Source organism: Antrostomus carolinensis, unplaced genomic scaffold (genome assembly GCF_000700745.2).
Source record: "Antrostomus carolinensis isolate BGI_N321 unplaced genomic scaffold, ASM70074v2 scaffold14314, whole genome shotgun sequence".
Classification (NCBI taxonomy): Eukaryota; Metazoa; Chordata; class Aves; order Caprimulgiformes; family Caprimulgidae; genus Antrostomus; species Antrostomus carolinensis.
The window spans coordinates 26,822-47,317 of record NW_010310211.1 but is presented as its reverse complement, the minus strand read 5'-3'; the positions used below and the strand labels follow the sequence as shown (position 1 = coordinate 47,317).

Here is a 20,496-nt window from a genome sequence, read left to right as displayed (position 1 = left end):
AACCATCAGCTTTGTTAGGTGCATGGGAGGATCCAAGGGCGGCCAGGGCACCCTCCACCCTAGCGATATCCTCCTGCACCGGCGGAGCGGCGTAATGAGGCGGTTCTAACGTCATGGCCGTGATGAATATTACAGCCATGAATATTACAGTATCCTTTGTGCCCCCGGCGATCTGATTTCCCCTGTGATTTCTGACAGGCCACTCTGAAGGCGGATTGCGTGAACAAACCTTTTGCTCAGAGGTGCCACGAGCTAGAGACGGTCATCGAGGAGTTTCCCGCCAAGGTGAGCAGTCGCTGCCCTTTCAGAAACTCCCCGCCCGGCCTATTTCAGGGGAATCTGCTTTTTTCATATTCCTATTTTCTTACTATTTCTCTTATCAAGAGTTGGAGGACCCCAGGTGACACAGTGGGGAATACAGTATTTCCCAAGAGTTGAAAACCTTTTCTAGTCATTAAAAGGTTGTTTTAGTTGACTGCACTTCATTTATATCTTTTAACCTCAATTTACAAGGAGAACTAGTTTTTAAAATGTGACAAGTAATTGCATGCCATTATGATCAGTACCCTTGTAACCTCAGTGGGATCAGAAATCAGGATAGATTTCCCATTATTGCCATATTACACTACCTTTCTTTGAATGGAAGCTCTGCCTAGACAGTGATAATCTGGAAACAGTCATCAAGAGCTGGCAGCCAGTATCTTTGTGCAACGGAGATTGTTCCAAGGAGGAGTTGTACACATTAGCTATTTGTGTCTGTGTTCCCTAAAGGAACTACATGGCATCTTCCCCTGGCTGGTGGAGAGCATTTTTGGTAGCCTGGATGGCATCATTGTGGGCTGGAATCTTCGCTCTTTGCAAGGAAGAACAAATCCTACTGAATATTCCGTGGCTTTGGATTTCCTGGATCCCAGGTAAACTCATTCATTTCAGCACAGTTTAAAAACGTACAGTGGATAAATAACCAACATCCAGCTGTGTTCCATTGTGCAAACCTAGATTCACCAAAGCGAGACAGGAGAGGGTGCTTACCATGGATTTTCTTTCTGATGCTTGTTTGCAGTGGTCCAATGATGAAGCTGGTTTACAAACTCCAAGCAGAAGAGTACAGATATGATTTCCCAGTCTCATATCTTCCAGTGAGTAACTAAAAAATTTGTAAGAAGAGAATGTAGTTGTTTTTGTTGCAGGTATTGGAGCTTTGCAAGCACTTTATACATGGGGTTCAATATCAGCCATGGTACAGCCTCAGTACTCCAGGTTTAGAGTATACTTGTTTCTTTAAACAAGGAGAATTCCTAGCCATAAGCTTTGCAGGAGATGGTGGTTTTCAGCAGCTAGATATTTGTGCTGTTCAGCTGAGAAGGCTGCATTGTGATTTTTATCCTGTCCCTAGAGAGTCATGTGTTTTATCTTGGTTAACAGTAGTTGTAGGATTGAAAATAGTTTTCCAGGCTTGTCACAGAGCAGTGCCTTCCCTAGCTGTGCTTTGTGCCCCTGTACTTGAAGACTAACTGTTACCCTGGATATGAAGTATGACATTTCAAACAAAATGTTTATCTGCAGAGTTGTTTCACTCTGTATCTTCCATTGCTACCAGCTACCTGCTACCTAGAAATTGATTCAGATAGTTCTACAGTCTTTAACAAAAGGAAGCATCATTTAAGTATATAGTAATTGCTGGTCCACAGCTCAATTACCCTAACAAAACCATCAGCCATCAGGCAACCAACAGTCTTAGGCAACCAACAGTCTGCTGCTGCTCCCACTCCATCTGGAAGTGTCCTGGTGAAGGCTTTTTTTTATTTTTTCCTCTTTTACTGAATACTTCCTTTCAGTGAGAAAGTTGGCAGTTACCTAAAGAGTATGCATTTGCACAAGCAGCTACTGCAGTGCAGTAGAATCCCACTGAGCTGATAGCAGATCTCATCCCAGAATGCTGGATTGCAGCAGAACTTCACTATCTGGGAGTGTGCTGAGTAGCCAGGTTAATATTTCATTCCTCTGTCTTTCAGGGCCCCGTGAAGGCTTCAATACAAGAGCGAGTCCTACCAGAATGCTCTTTATACCACAACAAAGTCCAGTTTCCTTCATCTGGTGGTTTAGGTTTGAATTTGGCTCTTAGTATCCTTTTAACAATTGGATATTTCATTCCTTTTAAATATCTAAAACTGAGAGATTACAAGCATTTCTGTTGTATATTATGCCTCTATGGTAAGTCACAGTCATACTAAAGAGTTTGGGCTGATAAGAAATGTTTAGATTCCAATGAAAAATAAATTTATCCTCTTATAAATCCCTGTGGGGGAATTTCTAGCCTTATTCAAGTCAAGAACAAAATTCCCAGTGGTTTTAGTAGAGCCTGTATTTCACAATTTCTGTTTTCCTAACTACTCATAGTTTATGTAATATGACAGAAAAAGGGCATGTTAACTTTGCAGCTGGTGTACTTGTTGGAAGCAGTGTAGCTGCTGCACTGGCTTCAGTTTGTGATAGTCAAGTGTGCTAAGAAGAGTAATGCAAACACACCTTGCCACATAGAGAAAACCTCCATTACCAGTGTTTGAACCAACTGGAAAGCAAGAAAGCAAAGCTGAATTTGCTGTGAAGTTCTAGCAAGTTAATTTAGCATTGACAAAATAAAAATATAATGTCTAGCCAGCATCCCCAGGTATCTAACAGCTGTACCTGGTTTTTATTATCTGATCCTTGACTCTGTTCTTCCAGATCCATTTGAATATTACATGTTTTACTTTGCAATCAGTTTGATTACACAGAAAGTAAGTACCTTCTGCAATTTTCCCCTTAAAATAATATTAGCCTTTCTTCACAATGCTTTAAGAGCCTGCTGAGATGCTGTCCAGATAAATTAACAGCAGTTTTATCTGTTTAGAATTTGTTATTGTTTTGCTTCATTTGATGTAAGACTGGATAATAAGCAAAATACCCACCTTAGAGGTACCAGTAAGCAGTCTGTCAAACAACATGCCAACATGGAGCAGGCAGTGGATTCCAAATGAGTTCCTACAGCCTCTATCCAATAAAACCATTTGTAACCACAGCTTTGTACTATAGGGTCTGGTTATTTGGTTCCTCTTCCTGTTGCTACCCATGCTGTACAACACTGCACTCTTCTCATACTTATTCACATCCGCTACCACAGCAACAGGTCCCTTATAATTAGCTACTTTACCTCTGCTCCAAAGCATCTTTGTTGTCAGTTCTCCCCTTATAACCACTGGGCTTCTGCTAATTTATACTAAATGGGTCTGGCTGTGTAGCCCACACTCCCTAGCAGTGGCTTAAAGGAACAGTAGGTAACTCCAGGTATATCCTGTGTGTCTGTTTCAGGACACACCTGTCACCCATCATGTCAGCCCTTCCAACAGTGCTTATTTCATCTTGGTGGACACGTACCTGAAGTGTTTCCTACCCACAGAAGGAAGTGTCCTTCCTCCACCTTCTTCAAATCCTGGGGGAGCCATCCCTTCCCCAGCTCCCAGGTAATGACTACAGTGCCAGAGGCAAATTGTGGGAACAGTGCTTACAAAATATGGCTTGTTGGAATGAAATCTCCAGCAAGCAGAAAATGCCTCTGCTCTTTATGATCTGCATGTACTTATATAATTACAAAAATTGAATAGATTTATGTTCACTTCATTTTTCCATAAATGTTTCATTTGAAAGCCTTGAAGGCAGCTATTATCAGAACGAAAAAGGAACGTACAAGCAACAAAAATTCATCAGTTCAGCAACTCCAGTTGTGTTTTGTGCCCTGCAACTGGAGTAGGACAGATCTGACTGTACTTGACAGTAGTTTTTACAATCTTCAGATACATATGGCATGTGGTAAAGATGGCACCGGTGATACACACTGTCACAAGGAGACTGATCTTTCATTAATGTTGCTACAAAGCCAGGCAACTTGGCAGTTGGTAATTCTGTTTTGGTTCCGAGCTTGCCATCCTTAATTGTTTGATGCTCTCATTATCTTGCAGTTCTTTGATACTGCTGTGTCAGGACCACGTCTGTGGCTTTGTTGCAGACTGACAGCGCTCATAGGTTTCTTAGTTTGTAACTTCCTGATATAAAAAGCCAAGACACATCCTCATAATCAATAATGACTGACTGTATTTCAGGTGGCTTTTTGCATAGTAATAGATCAAATTATTTAGCCACAACTGGAAGGAAGAGGATAAAAGATTTTTTGACCACACTGAATTTCTCTATATCTGTGTGATCATGGCATAAAAACAAACTCACAGATTTGAAGTGGAAATTCTCCGATACAAGCAGAGTTTTGTTCTTTGTCATGGCTAAGTGTGTGAAAGTCCACATCTTCAAAATTGGTTTTGCTACTGGAATTTATAAAATGTTGTCAATATTAGCAATTTTATACAAACTTAAAAATAAATAGCCATTATATTTCCTAAAGCTGCATTTTAAATACATTTCAAACAGCAGTTTCCATGGTCTGTTGAGCCTTAGCATATACCTAGGAAAATACAGATCAGATGAATTATGAATATGGAAGGAAGAGTGAAAAAAAATGAACTGAAAAGGAGAAAGTATAAAACCATGCAGTACTGAACATAACATCAGGTCTGTGTAAAGCTGGTTCAGGGCAGTATGAATAGTGATGCAGTGTTTGTTTATAGCCAAAGTGACTAGTAATTATAACATCTTGCGTAAGTTTAAGGTATGTCATCAGCTGTGTAGTTTTATTTCTCAGAGACTGTTTCCTAGTTTATAAACCAGTGATTAAAAGCAATTATATATTTCCCTGTACTGAGACTTACTGGCCTCAGTATTTCTATTCATGTGTCTTTATAAGGTCTCCACCAGTGCCTTTCACTTCCTATGGGATGCATCACACCAGCTTGCTGAAACGGCACATTGCCCATCAGCCTTCTGTGAACGCTGACCCAGCCTCCCAGGAGATCTGGAGATCAGAAACACTGCTCCAGGTAACTTGGATTTAGGGAAGGTAAAAAAAACACATTTCTTCCTGATAACTGAGGAATCTCTTCTTTTTAAACCAGAGAGAGTTATGCCATTGTGCTTTAGCATGTTTTAGGAATTCAGCAGTGCAGCTGTTGTTTTCTGTTACTGAAACAAAGAACCACTGTGAAACTGTTAAGTTGTAATTTAAAAAGGTACTTAATATCTTTTTTTAGACTGCATATCTAACAACTGTTCTCAAGCATTTGAATGATTTTTTCCAGAAATGTTTCTAAACCTAATTTTCTTTTTTTTTTTTTAACTCTTGCATCAATTCTATGCTGTAAGCAAAGGTGGAGCACAGAGAAGTTGGTTCATCATCAAAGTTCCCATCAAAGGAAGGGATAGGAGAATCTGAACTTAACAGTTGTTCTGAAACAAGTTTCTACCCTGTTGCTGAACTGAATTATTGGTGCTTAGCAGGTGCTAGCACTGTGCCAACTCAGTCATTGGCACTGACACGATGATAACCTGAAACATCTCTGAATAGGTGCTTTGTCTATTTACAAAGTACAGCTTAATTTTCAAATTACATACTATGGTCTTCCCTCATACCTAGCTTGTGACTGACAAGTCCTGGATAATTTCTCTTGCCCTAGCTGAGAAAATATTTGTTTTGCAGATCTTTGTTGAAATGTGGCTTCATCATTATTCACTGGAAATGTATCAGAAAATGCAGTCCCCTCATGTCAAGGTAATAGCTTGTGTTTTGTTCATGAGCGTCATCTGATGGTTGACCTCTTATCTCGGGGTAAATCCATTCTGTGGAGAATTTTTTGGGTATATTGATCCAAAGGAAAGAAAGAACTTATCAGAGCATCTACACAAGTGTGACAAAATTGCTAATCCAGTTATGAAGAATGTTGTGAGTAAGTGTGTAATCCAGATTTGCCTTCATTGCAGAAGTTGTGTTGGTTTTGTTTTGTTATTTGTAAAAGACAAGTTTGTGGGATGGTCACAACAATCTGAACACCAATAATCAAACTACTCATTATGGGAAAGATACCACCATAAAACCATAGTGTTAAATCCCACTGGGACAACATGACTGCTAAAAATAGCTAAAATTTATTACCAATAGCAACTGTCACTGAAATACCAGTTGGTAATTTCTAAGATCCGTAACCATTTTTTAGCAAATTCCAAAATATGCTTCTCACCTTAATGGTGTCAGAAGCAGTTCTGCAACTAGAGTTCAGAATACTCAACAAGCTTTTGCTCAGATAATACACTGGTTTAAGCAGTTTGTGGTGGCCTGTTCAGTAACAAACTACTGCATGTAAAAATTAAGCATGTGTTGGGGAGGCTAAGATTAAAGGCATTATAAATGTAAGGGGAATTCGAAGGAGAAAATGTTAATCCTCTGAATTCCCTCTGAGTCATAGTGGAACTTTTGTAGAAGGAGAGAAAATTATAAAAGCTACTCAGGATTTACTCCTGTGTGAAAGAACAATATGAGAGTTGATTGACTAAGAAATTCTGATCCTTCATTCCACAGGCTATAAAATAACAAACATATTTACATTTTGTTAGGGAAAAACATTGGAGAGCTGAAGTGTGATGGGTTTTGGTTTTTTTATTCTTAAAAGTTGAGGTCAAAATGCAAACTCACTAATGCTGCAAAGTCTCCACTTGGGACTCCCAGCAGCATGGCTGTGCACCTGTAGTGGAAAAGCTTTGCTTGAAGTACCTGTGGTCTGTCTGTCTGTCTGGTCTCTGTGCATCAAGCACTGTGCTTGGGGCAGAAATAATGATTGCTTTAAACTTCTCTCCTCTGTTCACCCTCTGTATTTCAGATGCTGTCTTCTAACACTAGGGAGCAGCAGTTAGAGACAATGATTATCAATGTTATGCTGGAATAGGGCCTAGGCAGAGCTTAAAGATCTCTGAAATCATCGCTTCAGGATCCTCCACAGGGTGTGCTGAGCCACATCTTGAGGCTGTAATTGCCTGATGGTATTTTAGTTTCATCTTTGATAGGAAGTAATCATGGGCATGTAAAAAATGAATTCTTCACTTTTGGGGGGTTAGAACACCTGCATAGGGGACTGGAATTCCCTGTGACATCCATAAATGGACACAGGATCCCTCCTGCAGGACTGAGGAAAGGTTCCAGGTCAGTGGGAACAGGACTGTTCATAAGCCTGTGGTGCTTAAGTGAAGCTTTGCAGTCTGGTCTCGGGGTGGGCTGAAGGAGAATAGTCTGCTGCAAAGTTCCTCAAATGAGGAAGTGGAATATGCAGAAATGCAAGTTTTGTTTTAACACAAGGGTTAAAGGACTTGACTGGAAACCCACGATCACCCTAAACATTATTCTTAAAATTATCAATAATTATGCAGGTTCACCCAATTCCATTTAGCCTTCTGTGTGTTTGGAAGGAGGGATAATTATTAATCATTCGTCCCTGGACCTAGATGTCTTTGATCATCACTGACATGAAATGGCTACATACCTGTATTGGAAGGTGGGATGAGGTTCCACAGAACTTGCTCTTTGTCCGGCAGCCAGACTTTTTTGCTTTGATGGGCCAAGCCAGATCCCAGATACGTAACTTTCCTGTGAAGTGCCTCAAGGAATGACAGACTTTCCTTAAACCTTGTCAATGTTATCACAGACTTCTCTTTACAAATAGAAGGTGATGGAATAGGAATTAATAGTAAATAATTTCTTTTGAGAAGATGTACTTTTCTACTGCTTTGAGTTCTTTATGGGTCTAGTGTGATCATGAGGTTGACACCACATGCTATGCTGAGTTTCACTGTTTTCCCTATTAATTCAACTATTTTCCTATTCTTTTACATTGTCTATTTACTTTTTCTTTCTTGGATGATCCAGAGCCCAAGCGTGCAGCATCTCTTTTCCTACTCCCTTCTGCTGTAATCACAATGTACCCTTAAAAATAAGTTGATTGATAAAACTTTATGTAATGCTTCCTGACCTTCCAATGCCAGGTGCCACAGACCCCAGCACTGCATGTGGAACACCCATTAGACTACAGGCTCTTGCTCATCCCTGTGGCAGGGAATTTGATTATGAAGCAGAGGATGTGTTTGGGGAGCTTGCAGTAACAATCCTACCGCTCTCAAAGTGCAAAACCAAAAGATACTAATGTGGCAGTAGAGGAAATGAGACAGGGGCTGTTCAAAGACAGCAGAGGTGTGATCTGGAGAGTTAGTTTAGATGCCTGACAGTGGTCATTGGGATCTGTGTAGTGTACATTTTGTTTTATGTTTTTTCATTAATTTCATACATGTCTGTCACCGTCGCTACAGTATCCTCTTCACCATCACAGTGTCCTCTTCACCATCACATTGTCAAAAAATGCTCTTTACCTGATTCATCCAAGAAGGGATCTGGCTGAGGCTTGCAGAGATTTCAGTGTTAAGGCAAGATGCCTTTTGCATTAGCATATAACGCTGTATGTTAGGTATGTCTCTTGCCTTTTTATACACGTGATGTTTCTCTAATAGTAAAAGTAATTTCCTCTTTTGAGGAAAACCACAACACCTGCAGCCTTCCTAAATGGCCTTTAAGTAGAAAGAAAAGATAGAAGATTTATCTGAACTGGAAACTTACTGGACAGGCTTACAGTGACTATAAATGCCAATATTTTTTTTCTTCCTGTTCCTTGGGAAGAAGATAGTATCAATTTGAGTTTCTTCCCAGTATACAAACCCTGCTTCTCCAGCAGTGCAGGAAGAAATTACAAAGTTTTCAAAATAGTATTAAAAAGATTGCAGAATATTGAATGCTTTTACTCCACTATTTAATAAAACATTGTAACAGTGTGTAAGTCCTTGTCACTGCAGTTCAGTTAACTTCTGAAATGGGGAGTTTATTTGGCAAAAATCTCCATATCCCCTACCAGTACTTGCTCTGAGGGCAGCAAAGAGAACAGCCACAGACACCTGCTCCTAGTTGTATTTCCAGCTTGATAAAGGGTATGAGATACCATGGAATCAATCTACTGAACACCAGAAAGAAGAGGATACTGTGGCTGCAGTTATTGTGATATGTTGTCCCTGACTGTATTTGTGATGCTCATTTTTTTCTCCCCACCCTTCTTCCCTGGGCTCATTCTCACTTTTTTTTTTCTCTTGCTCTCTTCTCTCCTTTTTTCCCTCCTCCCCTCCCCCCCCCCTTCCTTTTTGTTTCTGTTGTCTCAGCTGGAGGTTCTCCACTACCGACTCAGTATCTCCAGTAAACACCACAGTAGTCCTGCCCAATCCAGCTACCAGGCCCTCCACGCATACCAAGTATTATCATCTTTTCATTTTGTTTCCTTTTTAAAAATCTTGTTCCATCATATAATCTGCAAAGTGTACTGGTGCTAGCTGTACAGCAGCTTTTTCTGCTAAGGTGTGGTTTTACAACTTGATTGAGAACACTACATTGAGATTTACTAAATTTTCAGTGAAAACAGATACCGAGAGGTATTAGCAAAGGTCATGGAGAAAATAGTTAAAATCTAGCATATTATGAGGACTAAGTAGGAACTCCCATTTTTAGACATGCATTGTAGAAAGAGGCTTATCAGCTATGCTGGCATTTTTTGACACCAAAACTGGCTTCACCAATGGCAGGTTTCTGCCCCTCACACACTAGTCTTTTAAGCAAACCTTGCAAGGAAGAGAAGATCAAAATTTGCATTGCTGTCACCTAAAATTAAGGTAGGTGATATCTAGGGGTTTTTTAGCCAGTGAAATGTCATTGCATAGTACTAAATTGTAATGTCAATTTGAACTGAAGTGTCCAGTTTTGCAAAAGCACAGAGTGGTACATTTGCAGATTGTTCAGGAAATGTGCATGCAAAACCATTCCTGTTGGAACAGATTGCTTTTTTTTCCCTACTTCTGCCCTTAATTCATTGGGTCTTCATTTTGAGAAAGGGGAGGGCTAAGCGTATTTACTGTAAGGCTCTTGCTAAGCTCTTTAGCACTACATGGAATTTTCCTGCTGTTTAATCCTTTGCGTTTTTTATGAAGTCCTATGATACCACGAGGTACTGCTTAGAAAGGAAAACAGGAACTACTACTTGTCTAAATCCTTCTTACTATAATTTTTATCTAATTACTGTGTTAAGAAAAGAATGGCTTACATCCATCCTGTAAGGTTTAACCACTTGTGAGGAAAAATACTTTTTAAACCAGTAATGTTCATAATGGTGCTGATCCAGGCTAAGATAAGAATTGCTAAGTAGAAAAACCACTAGCATCACCTGAAACGATGTATTGAGATAGTGGTGCTGGTGGGTTTGTAAGTTCAAAAGGTACCTTCAAGGGAGCCTAGGATTTTTTTTGCAATTACACTTATTCAAGGCCTATAGCAGAGTACTCAGCCTCTAATTGCTTTTGGAGATCCTCATCTCCTAGGGCCAAGTAACTTCTCAGAGGTCTACCCTCTTAACTAAACTCTCCCTAGGACTGTAGAAAACATGCTGAATTACCAGGTGCTGTCAAAGAACACAAGGCCAGCCTTCATTAGAACTGATAACAGGTTATCCTCTCTCTTAGAACAGATCTGGCTGTACTACATGACTGTGTCTATCATTACACCTTGAATCTTTTCCTGAAGAGAACTTTACAGTGTATTAAAAATCTTAAGAGATTGTAAATACACATCTGCTTTGCCCCAGGCATTGCAGAGAAAGGACACACAAAGACACACACAGACTCCCCTTGCCCCTTCCCTGCCTCCAGCACTGGGAATACTGTTGAATGGATTTAAGAAGTGGAAGCTTTTTGTATAAAAATGCCTGCCAGTCTCCCAGAGTCATATTCAGTGTCTTACCTCAGCATGGCTGCATTTGGCATCTTGGAAACATCTTGCAGGTATTGTCTAATACACTCTTCCAGCATCTTTCATTATACTTGCAGGTGTAACTTTTATTTCATGTACATTCTTCTCAACTTTAGAGAAACATGAGAGCTGTAAAACTTAAAATACAAATGGTATCTTGAAATCTGCTTTCAGTAGTGGATTGAGATTAGTTCACTACTCCTAAACAAGATTACAGTAGCAAAGGAGTTAGTGCTTTGTCCCCAGATTCTGCAGCAGACCAGCTCTGGTGCGGGGCGCCCAGGAGAACTCTTTTTACCTCGTTCACTCCCTGCTGCATCATACAGTCACTCATTTATTAGTCACATCACTGTGTCTCACCATCACTCCTTGTGTTACTCCCACCCAGGCTACTTCTCCCCATAACGATGGTTAGAAGCAACAGGATCACACAGGACTTCAAGCAGTTCTTATTCTTACCACAACTCTTTCTAGAATTATTCTTTCTTATAAGGCAGATGAGTACCCGCATAGGAAGGAGAACTCAGTAAAGCCAGCCAAGAGCATAAACAAAGGATCTGTTGTGCTGTCCACAGCAGTGAACTTATAACCATAATGAAAGGGTGAATATTCTTTTCTGAGAAAGGGGTAAGTCGAAATCTACAAGTTACTCTGTTCTTTACTGCTAGCCTGAAATTCAGCATATTACAGTACTGTAGGTACTCTTTTTTTTTTTTTTTAACAATCACATTATCAAAAATGCTATTGTTTCTTAGTGAATTGATGGCAGAAGATTGCTGCAGCTTGTCCTGGGGAGCAAGTCTGTCTAAAATCATTTAAGCCCACTGAAGAACCTAGAAGGAAGAGAGCATTTCTTGTATTTCAATTTCTGATTTGAGAATATAATTTTCATGAATTATCTCCAGGATATTTAGCATATGATACTCATTACCTTCCTGTCTTTTACTTTGAATCTAGGAATCATTTAAGCCCACTGAAGAACATGTGCTAGTGGTAAGACTGCTTGTGAAACATCTGCATGCTTTCAGCAATAGCCTGAAACCAGAACCTCTCTCCCCTTCAGCCCACTCCCACACAGCCAGCCCTCTAGAGGAGTTTAAAAGGTAGGTACATGAGCAGCCTGTCTGAAACATAGAGCTTATCCCTGAAGAGCTCTGCTTTCACTGAGAGATTGAATTAGGTTGTTTTAATGGGTAAATACAGAAGTACATTATTAAAAGTACATGAGAGCTAATGGATTGTTTCCACATCCACTAGATGTGGGGGCAGCTTCAGGAGGGGGGATGGCTTGCTATTACACTAGTCTGTGTCTTGGCACAAGTCAGAAAAAAGAAAATGCTGCTAGAGGGTTCTGGCTGAGGTTAGTGGAGAGTTTTATATTTATGTATTTGAGTTGAAATTCAATGGCCAGAAGTAGCTTCAGTTAAGAAAAAACAAGTTTGGGTCAGTCCTTTCTGTATTTGCATTTGTGGAAGTGTTTTGCACTGTTGGTTAGTTGGGTGTTTTTGTTTTAGAAGTTTGCTGCTGGTTTATACATGTGACTGTCTTTGAATCTGTTTGCAGGGTTGTAATTCCTCGGTTTGTCCAGGAGAAACTTTATATCTTTCTGCAACACTGTTTTGGCCACTGGCCTCTGGATGCCTCTTTCAGAGCAGTACGTACCTGCTTCTCTTTCTAAGCCTGTACTCAACAGAACCAGTAATTAGTTTTTGCTGTTTAGCAGCTATTTCTTGGTCTTTAAATCTTTTTTTTCTAGAGCAGTGAAATTCTTTATATAACATGTACATTTACTGTCAGAGAAATAGTGCCCATTAGCCATAAGAAGGGAGTTGAATACATCTTGGTGAGAATTACTACAGATTGTTGGCTGATTTTCCTGACACTGAAAACAGCTGTTGACTGAAAAGAAGTAGGTGTTACTCTTAAAACAGATACATTCTTATAGGTCCTAATTTCTTAATATCTTAGATATCTAACATCAATAAAAGTAATATGATACTAATTTTTGATAGCAAGATACTACAAATATTACCTCCTGCAAGCAGGAAAAGAAATATATCAGACTGACTCTTGGTAATTCATGTAGGAGTTAAAAAATGCAGACTATAACAGGGCTAGATCTTGTTCCCTAGACCTATAGTGAATAGTGTTCACTAGACCTGTATCGCAGTGTTTGAGGTTCACAGGTAAGGCAGGATGTCAGAAGAAATGTTTACAGAGGCCATGGCAAACCTGTTGGCTTCAGTGCAATCAGGACTCCACTGTGTTTCCTCGGGGTGATGGGTATGTCTATGCAGAAGACATTAAGATGATATTAATGTAGCATCTTGTTTACTTACTTCAATAGGGATTCAGTGAATACTATCAGAGCTGTTAAATGCACTTTAAATACAGCCACCAACTAAGTTTTCTTTTTTTTTGTAGTAGCTGTTTGAGTGCCATCTCATTTGGGTATTACAGAAAATCCAGATTGGTCCTAACAAACATGCACTTAAGTTTTTTCAATTCTTTTTCAAAGATACTCAGATTAGTAGAGAGAGCTTTATAGCTAAAAACTTTTAAGTGTCATTAAGATAATATTCACAAGGTTTAAAAGAAACTAACAAAAAACCCTTTCTGTCTTCCTTTTCAAAAAGTATTGATACTCATGTGTTTTTATTTGTGATTTTGCTTAGGTTCTTGAGATGTGGTTAAGTTACTTACAGCCTTGGAGGTATGCTCCAGAAAAGCCACCACAAAGTGCAGAGCCCTTGCCTCGCAGCGTGTCGGAGAAATGGTAAGGAGGAAAGCAGCCGTGAGCCTCAAGTTTATGCAGATCGTGAGTAAAACAGCAGAATTTCAGGAAGCATCCACCAACCTGAATTAGCTTCCAGTACAAGATCAGAGATGATTTGTTACAACACAAGCTTTTTTTGGAGAGGAGTGTTCTTTTGTCTCAGTACAAAGAGACCATCTTTCTAGAGACATTATAAAACCTTTGCTTAATTACTCATTTGGCAGAAGACAAAATAACAATTATTGAAATAGCTGTACTCACAAATGCTGTACTCACTTTGACAGGGCTGCCTTCATTCAAGAAAACCTACTCATGTATACTAAGCTGTTTGTAGGATTTCTGAACAGAGCTCTTCGAACAGACTTGGTCAGTCCAAAAAATGCTCTCATGGTGTTCCGAGTAGCCAAGGTCTTTGCTCAGCCCAATCTAGCTGAAATGATCCTGAAAGGTAAATGGATATCTTGACATCTTACGCTGTCCTGTCTCAATCTTCCTTCACAATGGCTGCATCTTACCTCAGAAGCACTGAGGTGAATAGACTTACTCTCTCATTTTGCATGCTATTTTGTCACTCAAAAGTCTCTGTATCTTCACTAATATTTGTCATAATAGTTTAATGTCTATAGTTCTTTTCTAACCACCACCATTTAGATTTCATTCCACAATTTTTCTTTAAAGACTAAAGAACACAACATCAGGTATCATCTACATAACATCAGTTTTTCTTACACTGGTTTTACTTGATTATTTACCTCAGGATTAAAACTTCATATATCTCTAAAGGTATCTATGCTTAGCAAAATAGCTAGTCAGCTAGTCATGTATGTGCTTCAGGATAATTAGGATACAGTAAATTTGGGAGAGGCAAGATTTGACAAGTATCAATGTCTTAAGTATCATGATTCCCTACTGCTTTTGAAAAAAAGTTACAGGCTTAAAATGCTGTCTGTATGGTCTGCATTTAAATGTACTGTGACACTTTCTGCTGTGGGTGGAGAGGATTAATTGTTAAGGCCTCTTTCCCCCTAGAACTACCTGCCTACCTAAAATCAAATTGCCCAGTAGAATTAAGGTGCTTTGTAGCTGGACTTCCCCTGGTGAAAACAGGGGTGTTATATAACCATCTTCACTACTTTTCTCAACTTCTAGGAGAACAGTTATTCCTGGAGCCAGAACTTGTTATTCCTCATCGTCAACACCGACTTTTTATGACCCCCACACTTGGTGGGAGCTTCTTATCATCATGGCCTCCAACTATTACAGATGCTTCATTTAAGGTGAAGAGTCATGTTTACAGCCTGGAAGGACAGGACTTCCAGTATAAACAGATGTTTGGCACAGAAGTCAGAAACTTGGTAAGCAACAAGTTTGTCATTTGTCTTTCTACTTTGATTTTTTCTCAATGCTGAGCATCCATATTATGAGAAGATAAGAGAGGAAAACTTTACACCCTGCACTACTGTATTTTTAAGTTTACTGATGGTGACTTCTGGAACCTGAGGGGTCTCAATACAGCACAGCTGTAAAAATCTGCTTGCTGTTTGCTAAATAAGAAGTTAATGTAACAGCTTGCTGCCCTGGAGTACCATATTGCGAGTATTTCCTTTCAAACATGCTTACTGTAAATTTCTGATTCATTGTATTGATTAGTACCTATTACCCAGGCAGATAAAAATAGCAGGAGGAAAAAGAAAGGCAGATGAAAAACCTAAGAAGCACTCAAGTTTCTTAAATGCTTAAACAGCAAAGAACTACCTTTGCCCTACTGGAAATGCAACTAACAGACTTGGCACAAGTCCATATAAGCTAAGAGAATAAATTTGCTGGGTTTACTCTCACTGCCCAGTATCAAGGCACAGTTTTATCCATGTATTGATGCTTATCAGTCCTTTATGTTTGTCCTACACAATTAATTTGTTTTTGTTTTAGGTCTTAAAACTGGCTCAGTTAATTTGTCAGGCACAGCAGACAGCAAAATCCATATCAGACCATTCTGCAGAGACAATGGCTAGCCAGTCCTTCTTTTCATGGTTTAGATTTACACCATCTGAGGTGAATGGCTCCTACACAGGCAATGACCTTGATGAAATTGGGCAAGACAGCATCAAAAAAACAGATGAATATTTAGAGAAGGCACTGGAATACTTGTGCCAGATCTTTAAGGTACGGAACATCTTTCTAAAAACTTTCCCTATGTGGCATGTGAACAAGTCAGGATTCCTCAAACATACCTCTGTCACTCTTGTACTTTGTGGGGTCACAAAGCATCCAGAGACCCTATGAGAAAATTCTGTCATAAATGTTTTGACTTTACCTGACCACTTCAAAACAACTTTCAATATAGATAGAACTAGATGCTCTTAATTTTGAAATATTAAGCCCACTTTGTTTCAACTGACCACTCTTTTGGATTATAGTTTATACCAAGCGTGTCTTTTTAGTTGTACCCGTTCTTATGTTTACAGACAGGCAAGACATGGCTTAAATTTTAAAAACAGTCCAGTATCTTTTAAATGTAAAGAGCTATAAAAATACAACATATAACTGCAGCTGTAGATGGATGGATGAACTATAAGTAGGCTGTTTCTTTGGTTAAACTTAATGAACTTAAAAAAACAGATTTCCTCTGTCAGCCACACTCCCTTACACAGAATTGACCTAGGAGAAGACAGCTATTTGACAGCTCTCAAGGAGTAAGGCACCTACAAAACAGAACACCTCTCAGATTTGACAAATGCAGGCAAGAAATATGGAGACTTTTATCTCCTTTTAATGTCTAACTCAGGTGCTATTAGGCAGTTCTTGGTATCTGGGCTGGCTGTCAAAGGTTTCCACTGCTAAGGAGTTTGTGAAAGGAGAAAAAAATTAAGTAAAAACGGGGTAGATAAATACGTGCTTTAGAGCTGTGTTATTCTTGAATAGCTGAATGAAGCCCAGCTGACCCAGATGATGATGAAGTGTGGGACAGCTCAAGATGAGAATGGAAAAAAACAGCTTCCAGACTGCATTGAAAGTGAGGACGGCCTCATTCTTACACCCCTTGGCAGGTACCAGGTGAGAGAAGAATGATTCCATATAGCTACCCTAGATTGTTCTTGAGAAAACAAGTTGTCCTTCTGCATCAACAGAAATGCCATTTATGTGGGGCTGAGAGGTGCCTGTATAAAAGCTTTTCAGATGGGAGCTACAAGATAAGGGGTTTATTTTCCTGTTTCTAGATGATAAACGGCCTACGTAGATTTGAGGTGCAGTATCAAGGAGATACTGAGCTTCAGCCCATCCGAAGCTACGAAAACGCCACTCTTGTCCGCCTCCTATTTCGTTTATCCTCAGCGCTTAACGAAAGGGTAAGTACAGCACTACCTCCTTTTATATTTTCCATTGCAAATTCCTGTTCTTCACTGCACTTGCACATATATGGCACTTGCTTTGTTCTTGCTCTGTCTCCTCTATTGCGGTCCAGATGCATATTTCTTAATAGTATCAGGCCTGCTTCTCTACCTGTAGTTCTGCTTTTCCTACACAAAACATTAATAAATAACATTTTAAATGTATTTTTTGTGCTTGATAAAGGGAATATCGTACAGAATTAATGTTTCTAAAACAGGAAAGCAAATCCTTTTCTTCCTATAGGTATGACAGATAAAAGGCAAGTCTGTACTAAACCAGTTCTACTGTTTAAAAGTGCACTTTGATTTTTTTTCCCCTTCCATTTCCTATAATCTTCATCCTATAAATTGAGGAAATTGTAAAATAAGTTACACTTTATGACAGTAATTGCAGTAGAATACTAATGTTTAAACTTTTCTTACCTCAGTTTGCTGATCAGATGGATGTGCTTTGCTCCAGGGAAGACTTTGTTGGCAGACTTTGTCGCTATCATCTTACCAACCCCCACCTCATACAGAAAATCAGGTATAGTCCTGTGGTGAAGGACAGGACAGGCCACAACTGGGGACCAAGAATCAGTCTGAGGTTTCTGGCTAGCTACAGGACTCTTGTTTCTTTGCTGATGATCTACTTCATTGCATCCTGGTTTTACATTGGGCCAGTGGGCTGCACATTCATTATCCTGATTGGGTATTTTCTTTATGCCGTAATAATGACTTTTTTCTCTGAAGGATGGAAACCACATGGACACTGATTTCCTTCTCTCAGCTTACACTTGTAAAAATAAATGTTTTAAGGATGAGCCTCAGATTCAATGACTAAAATGTTTGAATTATCATATCAGATCTTTCTAAAGTATTTTTTAATACTAAAGTTAACTGAGTTTTATAAACAATTATGTGGTACTGTGGAGTGGAGATAATTGATGTAAATTTTATTTTTATAAAAGTGTTCCTATGGAATCTAGTGAATGACTTTTTTTTTTGAGGGGGAAGAATGAGCCATCAGCATTTATAATACTGAAATGAACCATGCTGTATGTGGAAACATTTTTGATTTAGCAATAACTGCATTGAAGCCTCTTACACTGTTCTAAAGCAAGAATTAGCTATAGGACTTACACATTACACTTACAGGCAGAGCAGTTACAAAGGCAACAGAAACAGGAGTGCAGTGTATAGGAAGTTACACTGAGAAGAAAAAACAGTGTGTTTGCCTGGGCAGCAAGAGTGGCATCTAATAGCCCAGTGTTGGGCTTAAACCTCCTCTTCCCTGTGTGAGGCCTCCCCAACCCCTGCACATTTATGCCTCCTGTGTTTGCACCTCTTCTGGAACCACTGTCCTCAATGGGGTATTAACACTTGCTTGTAAAACCAGAAGTTACTTCTACAACCTTACTAGAACTCTAACCTGGCAGTTTTGGCCAGCAGATAGGAGCATTCCTCTCTTGGAGTTCAACAAATACACTGTCCTCCCCCTGACACGAAAAAGGTAAGAAATCCTTTTTTTTTCCATCAATGCTTAAGGAATCCAGTCGTTCCCATCTCAAGCAGCTGTGCTGCAGCAGTGATACTCCTGTAAAGCATTAAGGACTGTGCACAGCAGTGAGACAGGAGAGAAACCATTTACTAAACTAATACAAGAGCACCCACACGTGCATTTAACGCATTCACGGCAGCATCTGACTCTGGACCAGTTAAACACCACACAGCTCAGCTCCATTGCTGTCCAGCACAGATTCTTCAATTGCTATTGTCACCTTGTTTCAAGTAAAAGCTGATTATGAATTAATTTTGTATTACATTTGTTCAAGAAAGGAAAGGATCACACTTATATATTTCTGATTTTGTAAGAGATTTGTGCATTTCTGAAAGACATGAAACCCTGAATTTTTCATAACAGAGGCATTTTCTGAATTAACTTTTAATGCCCCAACAGCTGGTAAAGTATCCAAACATTAAAACTAACTTATTCCCACTTTGGTGCATCTTTATTTGGGAATAAGCTTGTATTTCCTGTTTTAGCAAGGTCTGTAAGCAGCTTATGACAGTTGGCCCATCAACAGAAAAGGAAGACTGCTGTATTGATACACAGCTATTAATTGGGCATGTTGTGGATCCATGACCCACTTCGTGTTTTCATTCTTTCTTTCCCATCTGAGAAGCTGCCGTATGTCAGGATGCCTACCCCACCCTCCTAGTCCAACATCTCATTACACCTTGTTTGAAGGAAAACTAAAAGGTGACAGCTCTGAAAAGTGCACTAGGGAAGTTATTGTAAAGCTGGGGGAGATGCATGTTTTGCATGTATTTCCAGATACATTTTAACCAAATTGTTATATAAATAAAAATAGAAATAAATGCTATAAACATCTCAGACCCTGGCAATATCTTTAAAAGCCTTACCCGTTTCCTTATTTCTTGGGTTATGACTTAATTATGTATCACAAACCATATTGGTGCCACTGGTTCTTTTGCCCTAAGGAAAGGGTCAGCCATATAACAGTACTGGTTAAAAACCTACATCTTTCATTTGCAGATACCATTACTAATCTCTTGACCAGGCCTTCCACTTCACTATAAGGACAGTAAAGATAGTGTTGTGTGGTATGAAAAGCCATTTATGATTTCCTCCCCTAACCTTCAAAATGTACGAGTTTTCACTTACCACAGAACAAAGTAACCATCATCCAATGGACACAACAGAACTGATTTCTAAGGATCAACGTGGGAAGAGCAGCATAATGTCAGCATCCAACACAGGAATAATAATAAATTTATTACAATAGAAACAAACAAATAATGCATTAGTTCACGTACAAAATACTGATAGCATTCTGCTGCCTCAGTGCTTACTAAGTACCCACATTTAAAAACGTCCTAAAACTGATGACACCACACAGATTTACGAAGGTCATAGCAATTTCTTGACACTACTGCAAGAGAGCCCAGCTACTCTTTAAGGTTTGCAGCACAATACAGGGAGATGGAGCAGGATATAATGGGAATATCTAAAATCTGAAATTCTTTTGCACCAGGAAATTAAGAATAAGTAACTTGTAACATATGAGGAAAATAAAACAATCGCACTATGCATGAAATCAGAGTTATTCATGGCAAATGTTTTCATTAGAATTGCCCAACAATAAGGCAGCTGATGACTGACTTGAGTGCCCATCATTGCTCAAGGCACAAAATATTAGATGTCAGTTCTACTCCTGAGCTATGTTGGTTTTTTCCTTTTCTTTTCAAAGAAAATGATGTAGCATAGAAGCATTTTCACTGAACTGCATCAACTCCCAAAGGAAACCAGACACCTCAGAGAGACTCTTAGTAAATGTAGCTACAAGGCTGCTGGATTGATTTGTGTTATTAGGGCTTTACACTTGGGTTTTTCCCCCCTCACCTTAACATACCCATTTAGTGAGTTTATAGAGGAAGTCAGTGTGCACGTTAATATCTCTTCTTTCTCATCACCTCACTCTTTTGGAGTGAGAAACATGGTCCATGCTAACCAAAAAACGTTATTC

At 39.3% G+C, this 20,496-nt stretch overlaps 1 protein-coding gene across 1 annotated transcript; it reads left to right on the top strand.

Moving 5' to 3' along the window:
- Positions 1–195: 195 nt before the first annotated feature.
- Positions 196–17,926, top strand: SMPD4 (sphingomyelin phosphodiesterase 4; the record flags this gene model as incomplete). Its single annotated transcript, XM_010166346.1, has 18 exons — positions 196–285; positions 772–914; positions 1,064–1,139; positions 2,016–2,124; positions 2,728–2,780; positions 3,352–3,503; positions 4,835–4,967; positions 5,624–5,695; positions 9,169–9,258; positions 11,759–11,904; positions 12,365–12,455; positions 13,477–13,577; positions 13,862–14,025; positions 14,727–14,932; positions 15,507–15,740; positions 16,500–16,631; positions 16,796–16,924; positions 17,395–17,926. Coding segments are annotated over 18 exons (2,448 nt in total), but the record flags the coding sequence as incomplete, so codon positions are not given.
- Positions 17,927–20,496: the final 2,570 nt, after the last annotated feature.